Here is a 15,838-nt window from a genome sequence, read left to right as displayed (position 1 = left end):
CGCAACTCCTCAGGTTGTTACGTGTAGGAAATCTTACAAACCAACCAGCAAAGGAAGCAATGTTTTATTTTTTGGAAAATCGAATCAATGTTGTTCTACCAACAGATATAAATCTAGAGAATTTGTTTCACATATGCAAGGAGGATATACAGGATTAATGTGTGAATTTCATTCCCTGAAAAAAAAAGAGTGTGAATTTCATAGAGACGGCACAACACTACTGGCTGCTTGTTAACTGGATTTCAGCAAAGGTGTTAGTACATATCGAACTTCCCTGATGTTAGTTGGTGTTGTTCTTATGTTACTAAGTAAAGCCATCCTAAAAACGTGTGTTTATGTCCTTATGTAGCCACATAAAAACTGACTGGTGTGACAGGGGTACTGGTTACCAACTAGGGAATAAATACAACTACATCAGCGGGAGTTAGCAGTAATAGTTGCGGACAGCGAGTGTCCAGGATTAGTGATGTACATGGAAGCAGGAGTTTAATTAATCGCCTTGTCCATGTCAGATTGTTCGTTGTTGCAGATGGCTAGTTGGCCATGGTGGAGTGGATCTTTGAACTCTACCTGTGTCAGTGCTAAATATAGTTGGTGGCGTGTCGCTGGAATTGAGTAAATACTGTACTAATAGTACTGTACACTACTGATACCTTCTAGGTAAATTTCAAATCGAAGCATTGACGGTCATTGATCAATACAATACATAATGTAGTACCAAGATATCATGCACGCATCTATTCTTTTTTGCGAGAAATGCATCTATTCTAATATGAAAAACAAAATATCATCGTTATGTTCATATGAATATGAACACGAAAGGAGTGAATATGAACACATACATGTTCCTTTTCGCATATTTTGTCACAAATATGAATTTGAACGCACACGTAGCCACATACCCCTTTGTTGTTCATATTCACTACCCCATAAACAAAATATCATCAATATTATTCATATGAATAGGTCAAACACGAAGAGATCGAACTATATGAACACGAAAAGATCGATGGGTTGCTATGTGCTCACCTCGGTTTTCCGAGACGGCGACGAAAACCGGCGGTGGCGGCGGCTGCGGATGCAACCGGCAGAAGTGTCACGGGAAAGGCTGACTGCGGCGGCGGCGTGATTTGAAGTTCAAAGGGCTGGCCGGGCCGCTATTTATAAACTAGAGTAAGCCGAGTGTCCTTTCGGGACCACTCGTCTTGCTGGGAGGCCAAGCATTTCCTGGTTATGAAAACGAAAATCCCTGGTTATGAAAACGAAAATCGAGAATATAAGCCGAGTGTCTGGTGAGCATACTCGGTTTACACCAACGGTCATCAAGCTAGCCATTAGGCTTACCGCATGATACTAGGCAACATGTGTTTTCCTGTAGTGACAGTACCGGCTACTCGTTAATTGGTTAGTTATCTGGGCATGTCAGCTAAATTGTGTTGTCCTTATGTTACTAAGTAAAGTCATCCTAAAAACGTGTGTTTATGTCCTTATGTTGCCACATAAAAACTGGCTGGTCTGACAGAGTGACACGGTACAGGTTACACAGTACTAGTAGAGGATAAATACAACTACATACATCAGCGTGTGTTCTGGATCAGCGATGTACATGGAAGCTGGAGTTTAATTAATCGCCTTGTCCATGTCAGAGAGTTCGTTTTTAGCACTTAGCAGATGGCGAGTTGGCCATGGTGGAGTGGATCGTTGAACTCTACGTGCGTCAGTGCTAAATACTAGTTGTTGGCATGTCGCTGGATTTGAGTAAATATACTGTACCCTACTGATACCTTCTAGGTAAATTTCAAATCGAAGCATCGATCGTCATTGATCAATACAATACAGTATGTAGTAACATCTGAAAGCAAATCTCTCACCATTCATCGTCCTCTTGTCTGCCCGATCATGAGTATATATATGGCCCTCGCATGGCCTTCAACTCCCCTCCACAGTTGTCTTCGACCTGCAATGCAAATGCTAACATCAGCAACAATGGTTCCCGTCTCCTTCCTCGAGCTTTCACTCTCCTTGGTCTTCCTCGTCGTCCTCTACTACCTCCACCTGAGGTCCAGGCGCAAGAACCCAGCGATCCCGCTGGACTGGCCGCTGGTGCGCATGCTGCCGTCTCTCCTCGGCAGTCTCCCGCGCCTCCACGACTGGGCCACCTCCCTCCTCAGCGTCAGCGATCTCAACTTCCGCATCATCGGCCCGCTGCACTCGGGGATGCAGCTCTTCTTAACCTCCGATCCTGCCAACGTCCGCCACGTCTTCACCTCCAACTTCCCCAACTACCCCAAGGGCCCCGACTTCGCCGAGATCATGGACATCCTCGGCGGTGGCATCTTCAACGCCGACGGCGACTCCTGGCGCCACCAGCGCGCTAAGGCGCAGCTGCTCATGTCCGGACCCTGGTTCCGGGCCTTTGTGTCCCAGTGCAGCCGCCGCAAGGTGGAGAGTGACCTACTCCCGCTGCTCGCCCACGTCGCCGCCGCCGGCACCGGCGAGTGTGACCTCATGGACGTGTTCCTCAGGCTGACATTCGACATGACGACCACGCTGGTGTTCGGCGTCGACCCGGGCTGCCTGGCCATTGGCTTCCCGGAGGTGCGGTTTGCGCGTGCTATAGACGACGCCATGGACGTACTCCTCATCCGCAATGTACTCCCGCTGTCGTGGTGGAAGCTGGTACGGTGGCTCGGGGTAGGGTACGAGAGGAAGATGGCGGTGGCGCAGCGCGAGATCGACCGGTTCATTGGCGACACGATCGCCAAGAGGCTGTTGGGGAACGTAGCAGAAATTCAAAATTTTCCTACGTGTCACCAAGATCTATCTATGGAGAAACCAGCAACGAGGGGAAGGAGAGTGCATCTACATACCCTTGTAGATCACTAAGCGGAAGCGTTCAAGAGAACGGGGTTGAAGGAGTCGTACTCGTCGTGATTCAAATCACCGGAGATCCTAGTGCCGAACGGACGGCACCTCCGCGTTCAACACACGTACAGCCCGGTGACGTCTCCCACGCCTTGATCCAGCAAGGAGAGAGGGAGAGGTTGAGGAAGACTCCATCCAGCAGCAACACGACGGCGTGGTGGTGGTGGAGGAGCGTGGCAATCCTGCAGGGCTTCGCCAAGCACCTGCGGGAGAGGAGGAGGTGTCACGGGAGGGAGGGAGGCGCCAGGCCTTCAGGTATGGCCGCCCTCCCTCCCCTCCACTATATATAGGGGCAAGGGAGAGGGGGGAGGCGCAGCCTTGCCCCTTCCTCCAAGGAAGGGGTGCGGCCAAGGGGGGGAGGAGTGCCTCCCAAGTCAAGTGGAGGCCCTCCCCCTTAGGGTTTCCCCCTCCCATGCGCATGGGCCTTGGGGGGGCTGGTGCCCCTGGCCCATTAAGGCTAGGGCGCCCCCCTACAGCCCATGCTACTGTATTGGACGTGGTGGAACAATTTCCGGACCTCCGGACCCCTCCGGAATCCTCCGGAACCTTCTGGAAGCTTCCCGGTACAATACCGAAAAAACTCGAACTTTTTCCGGAACCCGAACAACAACTTTCCATATATAAATCTTTACCTCCGGACCATTCCGGAACTCCTCATGACGTCCGGGATCTCATCCGGGACTCCGAACAACATTCGGTAACCACATACAAACTTCCTTTATAACCCTAGCGTCATCGAACCTTAAGTGTGTAGACCCTACGGGTTCGGGAGACATGTAGACATGACCGAGACGTTCTCCGGTCAATAACCAACAGCGGGATCTGGATACCCATGTTGGCTCCCACGTGTTCCACGATGATCTCATCGGATGAACCATGATGTCAAGGACTCAATGAATCCCGTATACAATTCCCTTTGTCTAGCGGTATTGTACTTGCCCGAGATTCGATCGTCGGTATACCGATACCTTGTTTAATCTCGTTACCGGCAAGTCTCTTTACTCGTTCCGTAACACATCATCCCGTGGTCAACCCCTTAATCACACTGTGCACATTCTGATGATGTCCTACCGAGTGGGCCCAGAGATACCTCTCCGTTTACACGGAGTGAAAAATCCCAGTCTCGATTCGTGCCAACCCAACAGACACTTTCGGAGATACCTGTAATGCACCTTTATAGCCACCCAGTTACGTTGTGACGTTTGGTACACCCAAAGCATTCCTACGGTATCCGGGAGTTGCACAATCTCATGGTCTAAGGAAAAGATACTTGACATTAGAAAAGCTTTAGCATACGAACTACACGATCTTTGTGCTAGGCTTAGGATTGGGTCTTGTCCATCACATCATTCTCCTAATGATGTGATCCCGTTATCAACGACATCCAATGTCCATAGCCAGGAAACCATGACTATCTGTTGATCACAACGAGCTAGTCAACTAGAGGCTCACTAGGGACATATTGTGGTCTATGTATTCACACATGTATTACGATTTCCGGATAATACAGTTATAGCATGAATAAAAGACTATTATCATGAACAAAGAAATATAATAATAACACTTTTATTATTGCCTCTAGGGCATATTTCCAACAGTCTCCCACTTGCACTAAAGTCAATAATCTAGTTCACATCACCATGTGATTAACACTGACAGGTCACATCACCATGTGACCAACATCCAAAGAGTTTACTAGTGTCATTAAACTAGTTCACATCATCATGTGATTAAGACTCAATGAGTTCTGGGGTTTGATCATGTTCTGCTTGTGAGAGAGGTTTTAGTCAACGGATCTGTAACATTCAGATCCGTATGTACTTCGCAATTCTCTATGTCATATTGTAAATGCTGCTTCCACGCTCCACTTGGAGCTATTCCAAATGGTTGTTCCACTATACGTATCCGGTTTGCTACTCAGAGTCATTCGGATAGGTGTTAAAGTTTGCATCGACGTAACCCTTTACGCCGAACTCTTTATCACCTCCATAATCGAGAAACATGTCCTTATTCTTCTAAGGACAATTTTGACCGCTATCTGGTGATCTACTCCTTGATCACCTTTGTACTCTCTTGCCAGGCAAGTGGCAGGGCACACATCAGGTGCGGTACTTAGCATAGCATACTGTAGAGCCTACGTCTAAAGCATAGGGGACGACCTTCGTCCTTTCTCTCTTTTCTGCCGTGGTCGAGCTTTAAGTCTTAACTTTGTACCTTACTACTCAGGCAAGAACTCCTTCTTTGACTGATCCATCTTGAACACCTTCAAGATCATGTTAAGGTATGTGCTCATTTGAAAGTACCATAAAGCGTTTTTGATCTATCCTCATAGATCTTGATGCTCAATGTTCAAGTAGCTTAATCCAGGTTTTCTATTGAAAAACACCTTTCAAATAACCCTATATGCTTTCTAGAAATTCTACATCATTTCTGATCATCAATATGTCAACAACATATACTCATCAGAAATTCTATAGTGCTCCCACTCACTTCTTTGGAAATACAAGTTTCTCATAAACTTTGTATAGACCCAAAATCTTTGATCATCTTATCAAAGCGTACATTCCAACTCTGAGATGCTTACTCCAGTCCTTAGAAGGATCGCTGGAGCCAGCATACCTTTTAGCATCCTTAGGATCGACAAAACCTTTCTGATTTTATCGCATACAACCTTTCCTTACGACTGGTAAGGAAACTCGTTTTGACATCCATCTGCCAGATTTCATAAATGCAGCTTGTGCTAACGTGATTCCGACGGACTTTCAGCATCGCTACGGATGAGAAAATCTCATCGTAGTCAACTCCTTAAACTTGTGAAAAACTCTTCGCCACAAGTCGAGCTTCATGGACGGTGACATTACCGTCCATGTTCGTCTTCTTCTTAAAGATCCATTTATCTCAATGGCTTGCCGATCATCGGGCAAGTCCACCAAAGTCCATGCTTTGTTCTGATACATGGATCCTATCTCGGATTTCATGGTTTCTAACCATTTGTTGGAATTTGGGCCCACCATCGCTTCTCCATAACTCGTAGGTTCATTGTTGTCTAGCAACATGACCTTCAAGACAGGATTACTGTACCACTCTGAAGTAGTACGCATTCTTGTCACCCTACGAGGTACGGTAGTGACTTGATCCGAAGTTTCATGATCACTATCATAAGCTTCTACTTCAATTGGTGTAGGTGCCATAGGAACAACTTCCTTTGCCCTGCTACACACTAGTTGAAGTGACGGTTCAATAACCTCATCAAGTCTCCACCATCCTCCCACTCAACTTTCCGAGTCAAACTTTTCCTTGAGAAAGGACCCGATTCAAGAAACAATCCCTATTGCTTTCGGATTTGAATTAGGAGGTATACCCAACTATTTTGGGTGTCCTATGAAGATGCATTTTATCCGCTTTGGGTTCGAGCTTATCAACCTGAAACTTTTTCACATAAGCGTCGCAGCCCCAAACTTTTAAGAAACGACAACTTAGGTTTCTCCAAACGGTGTCGTCTCAACGGAATTAGGTGGTACCCTGTTAAAGTGAGTGCGGTTGTCTCTAATGCCTAACCCATGAACGATAGTGGTAATTCGATAAGAGACATCATGGTACGCTCCATATCCAATAGGGTGCAACTATGATGTTCGGACACACCATCACACTATGGTGTTCCAGGCGGTATTAATTGTGAAACCACTTTCACAATGTCTTAATTGCGTGCCAAATCTTGTAACTCAGATACTCATCTCTATGATCATATCATAGATATTTTATCCTCTTGTCACGATGATCTTCAACTTCACTCTGAAATTACTTGAACCATTCAATAATTCAGACTTGTGTTTCATCAAGTAAATACACTCAGTATCTACTCAAATCATCCGTGAAGTAAGAACATAATGATATTCACTGCATGCCTCGGCACTCATTGGACTGCACACATCAAAATGTGTTACTTCCAATGAGTTGCTATCTAGTTCCATCTTACTGAAACCGAGGCTTTCAGTCATCTTGCCCATGTGGTATAATTTGCATATCTCAAGTGATCCAAAATCAAGTGAGTCCAAACGATCCATCTGCATGGAGTTTCTTCATGCGTATATACCAATAGACATGGTTCGCATGTCTCAAACTTTTCAAAAACGAGTGAGTCTAAAGATCCATCAACATGGAGCTTCTTCATGCGTTTTATACCAATATGACTTACATGGCAGTGCCATAAGTAAGTGGTACTATCATTACTATCTTATATCTTTTGGCATGAAAATGTGTATCACTACGATCGAGATTCAATAAACCATTCCTTTAGGTGCAAGACCATTGAAGGTATTATTCAAATAAATAGAGTAACCATTATTCTCCTTAAATGAATAACCGTATTGCGATAGACATAATCCAATCATGTCTATGCTCAACGCAAACACCAAATGACAATCATTCAGGTTTAATACTAATCTTGATGGTAGAGGGAGTGTGCGATGTTTGATCACATCAAACTTGGAAATACTTCCAACACATATCGACAGCTCACCTTTAGCTAGTCTCCGTTTATTCCGTAGCTCTTTTATTTCGAGTTACTAACACTTAGCAACCGAACCGGTATCTCATACCCTGGTGCTACTAGGAGTACTAGTAAAGTACATATTAACATAATGTATATCCAATATACTTCTATCGACCTTGCCAGCCTTCTCATCTACCAAGTATCTAGGGTAATTCCGCTCCAGTGGCTGTTCCCCTTATTACAGAAGCACTTAGTCTCGGGTTTAGGTTCAACCTTGGGTTTCTTCACTGGAGCAGCAGCTGATTTGCCGTTTCATGAAGTATCCCTTCTTGCCCTTGCCCTTCTTGAAACTAGTGGTTTCACCAACCATCAACAATTGATGCTCCTTCTTGATTTCTACTTTCGCGATGTCAAACAACGCGAATACCTCAAGGATCATCATCTCTATCCTTGATATGTTATAGTTCATCACGAAGCTCTAGCAGCTTGGTGGCAATGACTTTGGGGAAACATCACTATCTCATCTGGAAGATCAACTCCCACTCGATTCAAGTGATTGTTGCACTCAGACAATCTGAGCATAAGCTCAACGATTGACCTTTTCTCCCTGAGTTTGCAGGCTAAGAAAATCGTCGGAGGTCTTATACCTCTTGACGTGGGCACGAGCCTGAAATCCTAATTTCAGCCCTCGAAACATCTCATATGTTCCGCGATGTTTTGAAAAACGTCTTTGGTGCCTCTACTTAAGCCATTTAACTGAACTATCATGTAGTTATCAAAACGTGTATGTCCGATGTTCGCAACATCGACAAACGACGTTTGGGGTTCAGCACACTGAGCGGTGCAGTAAGGACATAAGCTTTCTACTGATCGCATAATCGCTACTATCAACTTTCAACTATATTTTCTCTAGGAACATATCTAAACAGTGGAACTAAAGCGCGAGCTTACGACATAATTTGCAAAGATCTTTTGACTATGTTCAGGATAATTAAGTTCATCTTATGAACTCCCACTCAGATAGACATCCCTCTGGTCATCTAAGTCATTACATGATCCGAGTCAACTAGGCCGTGTCCGATCATCACGTGAGACGGACTAGTCATCATCGGTGAACATCTTCATGTTGATCGTATCTACTATACGACTCATGCTCGACCTTTCGGTCTCCGTGTTCCGAGGCCATGTCTGCACATGCTAGGCTCGTCAAGTTAACCCTAAGTGTTTTCGCTGTGTAAAACTGTCTTACACCCGTTGTATGTGAACGTAAGAATCCATCACACCCGATCATCACATGGTGCTTAGAAGCGACGAACTGTAGTAACGGTGCACAGTTAGGGGAGAACACTTCTTGAAATTTTGTAAGGGATCATCTTATTTACTACCGTCGTCCTAAGTAAATAAGATGCATAATCATAATAAACATCACATGCAATTATATAGTTGTGACATGATATGGCCAATATCATATAGCTCCATTGATCTCCATCTTCGGGGCTCCATGATCATCTTGTCACCGGCTTGACACCATGATCTCCATCATCATGATCTCCATCATCGTGTCTTCATGAAGTTGTCACGCCAACGACTACTTCTACTTCTATGGCTAACGCGTTTAGCAATAAAGTAAAGTAAGTTACATGGCGTTCTTCAATGACACGCAGGTCATACGATAAATAAAGACAACTCCTATGGCTCCTGCCGGTTGTCATACTCATCGACATGCAAGTCGTGAATCCTATTACAAGAACATGATCAATCTCATACATCACATATCATTCATCACATTCTTCTTGGCCATATCACATCACAAAGCATACCCTGCAAAAACAAGTTAGACGTCCTCTAATTGTTGTTGCATGTTTTACGTGGCTGCTTATGGGTTTCTAGCAAGAACGTTTCTTACCTACGCAAAACCACAACGTGATATGCCAATTGCTATTTACCCTTCATAAGGACCCTTTTCATTGAATCCGTTCCGACTAAAGTGGGAGAGACTGGCACCCGCTAGCCACCTTATGTACCAAGTGCATGTCAGTCGGTGGAACCTGTCTCACGTAAGAGTACGTGTAAGGTCGGTCCAGGCCGCTTCATCCTACAATACCGTCGAAACAAGATTGGACTAGTAACGGTAAGCATATTGAACAACATCAACGCCCACAACTACTTTGTGTTCTACTCGTGCAAAGAATCTACGCAATAAACCTGGCTCTGATACCACTGTTGGGGAACATAGCAGAAATTCAAAATTTTCCTACGTGTCACCAAGATCTATCTATGGAGAAACCAACAACGAGGGGAAGGAGAGTGCATCTGCATACCCTTGTAGATCGCTAAGCGGAAGCGTTCAAGAGAACGGGGTTGAAGGAGTCGTACTCGTCGTGATTCAAATCACCGGAGATCCTAGTGCCGAACGGACGGCACCTCCGCGTTCAACACACGTACAGCCCGGTGACGTCTCCCACGCCTTGATCCAGCAAGGAGAGAGGGAGAGGTTGAGGAAGACTCCATCCAGCAGCAGCACGACGGTGTGGTGGTGGAGGAGCGTGGCAATCCTGCAGGGCTTCGCCAAGCACCTGCGGGAGAGGAGGAGGTGTCACGGGAGGGAGGGAGGCGCCAGGCCTTCAGGTATGGCTGCCCTCCCTCCCCTCCACTATATATAGGGGCAAGGGAGAGGGGGGAGGCGCAGCCTTGCCCCTTCCTCCAAGGAAGGGGTGCGGCCAAGGGGGGGAGGAGTGCCTCCCAAGTCAAGTGGAGGCCCTCCCCCTTAGGGTTTCCCCCTCCCATGCGCATGGGCCTTGGGGGGGCTGGTGCCCCTGGCCCATTAAGGCTAGGGCGCCCCCCTACAGCTCATGCTACTGTATTGGACGTGGTGGAACAATTTCTGGACCTCCGGACCCCTCCGGAATCCTCCGGAACCTTCTGGAAGCTTCCCGGTACAATACCGAAAAAACCCGAACTTTTTCCGGAACCCGAACAACAACTTTCCATATATAAATCTTTACCTCCGGACCATTCCGGAACTCCTCATGACGTCCGGGATCTCATCCGGGACTCCGAACAACATTCGGTAACCACATACAAACTTCCTTTATAACCCTAGCTTCATCGAACCTTAAGTGTGTAGATCCTACGGGTTCGGGAGACATTTAGACATGACCGAGACGTTCTCCGGTCAATAACCAACAGCGGGATCTGGATACCCATGTTGGCTCCCACATGTTCCACGATGATCTCATCGGATGAACCACGATGTCAAGGACTCAATGAATCCCATATACAATTCCCTTTGTCTAGCGGTATTGTACTTGCCCGAGATTCGATCGTCGGTATACCGATACCTTGTTCAATCTCGTTACCGGCAAGTCTCTTTACTCGTTCCGTAACACATCATCCCGTGATCAACCCCTTAATCACACTGTGCACATTCTGATGATGTCCTACCGAGTGGGCCCAGAGATACCTCTCCGTTTACAGGGAGTGACAAATCCCAATCTCGATTCGTGCCAACCCAACAGACACTTTCGGAGATACCTGTAATGCACCTTTATAGCCACCCAGTTACATTGTGACGTTTGGTACACCCAAAGCATTCCTACGGTATCCGGGAGTTGCACAATCTCATGGTCTAAGGAAAAGATACTTGACATTAGAAAAGCTTTAGCATACGAACTACACGATCTTTGTGCTAGGCTTAGGATTGGGTCTTGTCCATCACATCATTCTTCTAATGATGTGATCCCGTTATCAACGACATCCAATGTCCATAGCCAGGAAACCATGACTATCTGTTGATCACAATGAGCTAGTCAACTAGAGGCTCACTAGGGACATATTGTGGTCTATGTATTCACACATGTATTACGATTTCCGGATAATATAGTTATAGCATGAATAAAAGACTATTATCATGAACAAAGAAATATAATAATAACACTTTTATTATTGCCTCTAGGGCATATTTCCAACAGAGGCGTGAGGCGGTTAAAGCTAGAGGCGGAAACGAGGACTCGGACACGACGGACCTGCTCTCCTCCTACATCGACGACGATGATGCTGGCATGACTGTGGACGTCTTCCTCCGCGACACGACCATGAACCTTATGCTCGCTGGCCGTGACACGACTGGCTCGGCGCTGTCCTGGTTCTTCTATCTCCTCACCAAGAACCCGCACGTGGAGTCCAAGATCTTGGAAGAGCTCGACACCATCAAGGCCACCACCACCACCGTGGACGGCAATGGCATGGCAACCTACGACCCGGATGAGCTGAGCCGGCTCGTGTACCTGCATGCCGCCCTGTGCGAGGCTCTCCGGCTATACCCTCCGGTGCCGTTCGAGCACAAGGGCGTGGTGGCGGCGGAGACGCTGCCGAGCGGACACGAGGTGCGGCCGGGGGACAAGATCATCGTGTCGCTGTACGCGATGGGGAGAATGGAGGCCGTGTGGGGCGAGGACTGCCGGGACTTCCGGCCGGAACGGTGGATCTGCGAGGACGGCAAGCCGCGGTACATGCCGTCGTACAAGTTCGTGTCCTTCAACACCGGGCCACGGACCTGCCTCGGCAAGGACATGGCGTTCGTGCAACTCAAGGTGGTGGCGGCCACCGTGGTGCGGAACTTCTTGGTGGAGGCCGTGCCGGGGCATGTCGTCGAGCCCAACGTCTCCATCATTCTCCACATGAAGAACGGCTTCAAGGCCAAGATCAAGAGGAGGCAGGTGATGAACAATTGATTCATGAGAGTAATAATATATGTGATGATCGAGAGAAAAAGCTGGATAAAGTTAATTAACGAATATGTTGTATCGATCATAGCCCTTCATATGGCGAAGGGCATATGTGTTACCGTGTAGTAGTGCAATGTGTCACTCAGTTTGTTCGTTAGGCTGAGTGGTGCCTATGTATCCCAGCGCTGAAACATCCGCCCCATATGTATTCCACCGAAAATATGCCCTAATATAATAATAAAGTTACTATCGTCCTATTTTTATGTTCATAATTAAGTTTATGTTTCCATGCTACAATTGCAACGGTTCTTGAATATGAACTTTCGACGAAAACCTATTTGCTTATGTGAAAAGATAAACATGAATCGGATTCGTAATCAGGCCTCAAGATTGTTAATGTACTATTGATGCTTCTGTTATTCTAACGATGCACATTTTTAATGTAACAAGGCGGACCGCCATCTAAGGGAAGTGGGAGGTAGATGAACCCTAGGCTTTTCTTAGGGAAGAAGGCGACTACTTGCGGACCCCAGTGATTCTCCTTTTGTTCCTAATTAACAGACCCGACGAGGGATAGGAGCCGCAGAAGAGAGGACCTAGCACTTGCTGCACTTGCACCCAAGGCACCCGAATGACGCGCCGGCGACTGCAGCGCCATTGTCATACGACGACGTTGAGGGACTTCCGCCGGGGAGCTCGCTCGCGGTGTCTTCTTTAATATACGCTTTCACTAACTACATCAACCCATGCAGCCGGGAAGCAGTGGCCACACGCACGCGTCAATGGAGGGCGTGAGCACCGCGTTGAGATGACGCGGCGGGCATACCACGGCACCGCCTGACGCGCGCCGAAGAGCAGGTGGGCGGTGCCTTCTCACATCTACACCAACATGCTACATCAACACATGTGACACGTACGGTGGCGGTCTCATCTCGCATGTGGGCAGCGACGCAACCGGAAATTTGCGGCCAGCTTAACCCGTGATAATGCCCACCACCAACTATATGCTGTCGGTACGTAATACTCCAATCTCTAGATGTTGATATTGTATGGTTTTGATCCATCTCTGATCTACGAATTTTTTTTCTGTATGCATCCTGGAATCATTTGACATGGATGTCCATCTTGACTTGCAATTGATAGTTTTCCCGTCTATGTTCACAATTTACCAAGTGTATCAGCGCCAGGCCAACAAGCAGCCGCCGATCAACCCAATCAGGCCTCACGAGATTGTATCTCGTTTGAAAAGAAGTCAAAGGGGGATTTTCTTTTTGTGTAACTTTTCTCACAAGTACAATGGAAGGTCAAGTTTATTTTAAAAATATTTTTAATTTTTTTTGACTTTTTGTTTGATTACTAAAGTTATTTTTCTGCAGGAACCAAATGCCCGCGTCCCGGGAAGTACACATCGGAACCTGGTTGTATATACACCTATATGGGGAGTTTTCTTAATAATTAAAAAAAATTCAAAATTGTTTAGAATTTCTTTAAGAAAAAACTTGACTTTCTTTTGCACTAGTATATAAATTTTCACGAACAAAACCAAAGTTGACTTCAGGGCAAAAAAGACATTTTATTTGCTATTATAGGTCACTATTCACACTGTTTTCGCTAAAAAGTTGTCTTTTTTGAACAGAAGTGAAAGGGGGATTTTTCTTTTTGTGGAATTTCTCTCACAAGTACAATGGAAGGTCAAGTTATTCAAAAATATTTTCAGATTTTTTGACTTTTTGTTGAATTACTATTTTTTTCCCATATAGAGTAGATACACTCAGGAACCAAACATTCGCGTCCCCAATGCACCGGTCTAATTTATGCACGGGGTGCACCACTTCTAGTTAAGCCCTTGGGCGTGAAACAGAGGGACATGATGAGGCTAGAAAATGGGTTTGTGACATGTTTCCGAAATTTCCTTACATATCAAAATTGACCCGCACACCACATCTTCCTGTCCCAACAAAAAATCCATGTCTTTATTTTTTGATATGAACATAAAAAGGGTGACTCATATTTTGATCTGAATGCCTTATTTTGGATCCATTTACCTTCCTTTTGAAGAGCTCTTTGAAACAAGATCAATGTAGAATATAGTATTGTAGTTTAAACCTTTTGCTTTTGAGACTTCATGGGTTCTATTTCAAACAAGGAACTTACATAAGAACATAATACGAAAGACATGTTTTAATAAATTTAATGAAATACCATCCCGAATTTCATAATTGATTCATAAATGTTTCAATCAAGTTAAAGAAATCAGAAAAAAAACAATTATTTTTTAAACATAATCAATATTTGTCTTGTTTCGAACATCTCGTCAAAGCAAAAGGGGTTGTCAAACCAGATTCAATGGCAACGTGGTACAAAATATAGGAATCCTTTTGTTTGGAGTATTGATTTCATACTCCAACCAATTCATTCAAAAGTCAGAACTGATAGACAACGACGCAGTATATTTCAACACCCCCCCCTCATGTGTCCTTAGACTTGGGATTTGTGTAGGACGTGGAATCTTTTTATAATACCGCGTTGGCAGGGCGTTGAACTAAAGACCTCCTAGCTTAGATATCATATTGTATTTATGCTCCAGCCAACTCATTCAAAAGTCCGAACTAATGGAGAGAGGCAAGCAATATATTTCAACACCTCCTCATGTCTAGGCTTATTTAGTCCTTAGACGTGGGATTTATGTAGGTCGCAGAATCTTTTTTTTAATACTGCGTTGGCAGGGTCTTGAATGTCAAAACCTCTTGGCTCGGATACCATATTGAGTTTAAGACTGGGCTGGCGTAATTAGATTGCAACTCACTTTCGGTCCGCGTTTAAGCCTAAGGGAGCCACATGTTAGGGGGAGCGTTGACGTATAAATGCATAGCCCACCTTTCCCAACAGTTTGAGCTTACAGAGCATACATTTAATATGGTATCCGAGACAAGAGGTTTTGAGTTTAAGACCCTGCAAACGTAGTATTAAAAAAGGATTCTGCGACCTACGTCAATCCCACATCTAAGGATTAAATAAAATCATGTATTTAATGATGGGATACTATGGAGTCCGATTATTATTATTTTTTTTGCAAAAATGATCAAGATCTATTATGAAAGTTTACCGGAAGTACAAAATACCTGAAATATAATTAAAACTACATCGAAATTTCAAGACCACCGAACGATCACTACAGCCACCAGAACGAGCCGCCGACGCGCTGCTCTCGCCCCTTGTACAAGGCCGTTTGGTGGATATGTCAACAATCCATCATTATATTCCCAGATTTACATCGAGCGGATGTAAAAAGCTAGGGTACATTGCTTGCACAGATTGTCCTGGAATAGATTCTCAAGGCCCCAAAGCACATCGGAGACAAATTACCTTAGGATCCCAGCTCCGGCAGGCAAAGTCAGCAGCATCGAGCATCCGGACCGCTGGCACGGTGATGATGACCATGTGCGGAGGTAAAGATAGAAATGCTTTGTTTGTTTTCTATCACAGGCTACGTTCAGAGTGCACAACCACTAATGCATGTACTGGTACCACTACCTTGTCACCACCGGTCCATCCATCCATCGATGTATATGCGATATGCCCAGACTTGGTTTGCCGATGGCATTATTTTTGGCAACAACGACGCAGTAACGTGCTATGTTCAGATTGCATGCTAGCAACGAGGAACGCGTGGCGCGTGGCGCCGGCGGTACAT

At 45.5% G+C, this 15,838-nt stretch overlaps 1 protein-coding gene across 1 annotated transcript; it reads left to right on the top strand.

Moving 5' to 3' along the window:
• The first annotated feature begins 1,986 nt into the window (after window positions 1-1,986).
• LOC119280189 (alkane hydroxylase MAH1-like) lies at window positions 1,987-12,150 on the top strand. The gene is made up of 2 exons (XM_037561132.1): window positions 1,987-2,768; window positions 11,391-12,150. The coding sequence occupies exons 1-2, from the start codon at window positions 1,987-1,989 to the stop codon at window positions 12,148-12,150; spliced, it is 1,542 nt and encodes a 513-aa protein (XP_037417029.1).
• Window positions 12,151-15,838: the final 3,688 nt, after the last annotated feature.

This window comes from Triticum dicoccoides, chromosome 3B (genome assembly GCF_002162155.2).
Source record: "Triticum dicoccoides isolate Atlit2015 ecotype Zavitan chromosome 3B, WEW_v2.0, whole genome shotgun sequence".
NCBI lineage: Eukaryota > Viridiplantae > Streptophyta > Magnoliopsida > Poales > Poaceae > Triticum > Triticum dicoccoides.
The sequence above is the reverse complement of the archived record's forward strand: the minus strand, read 5'-3'. Positions and strand labels throughout refer to the sequence as shown.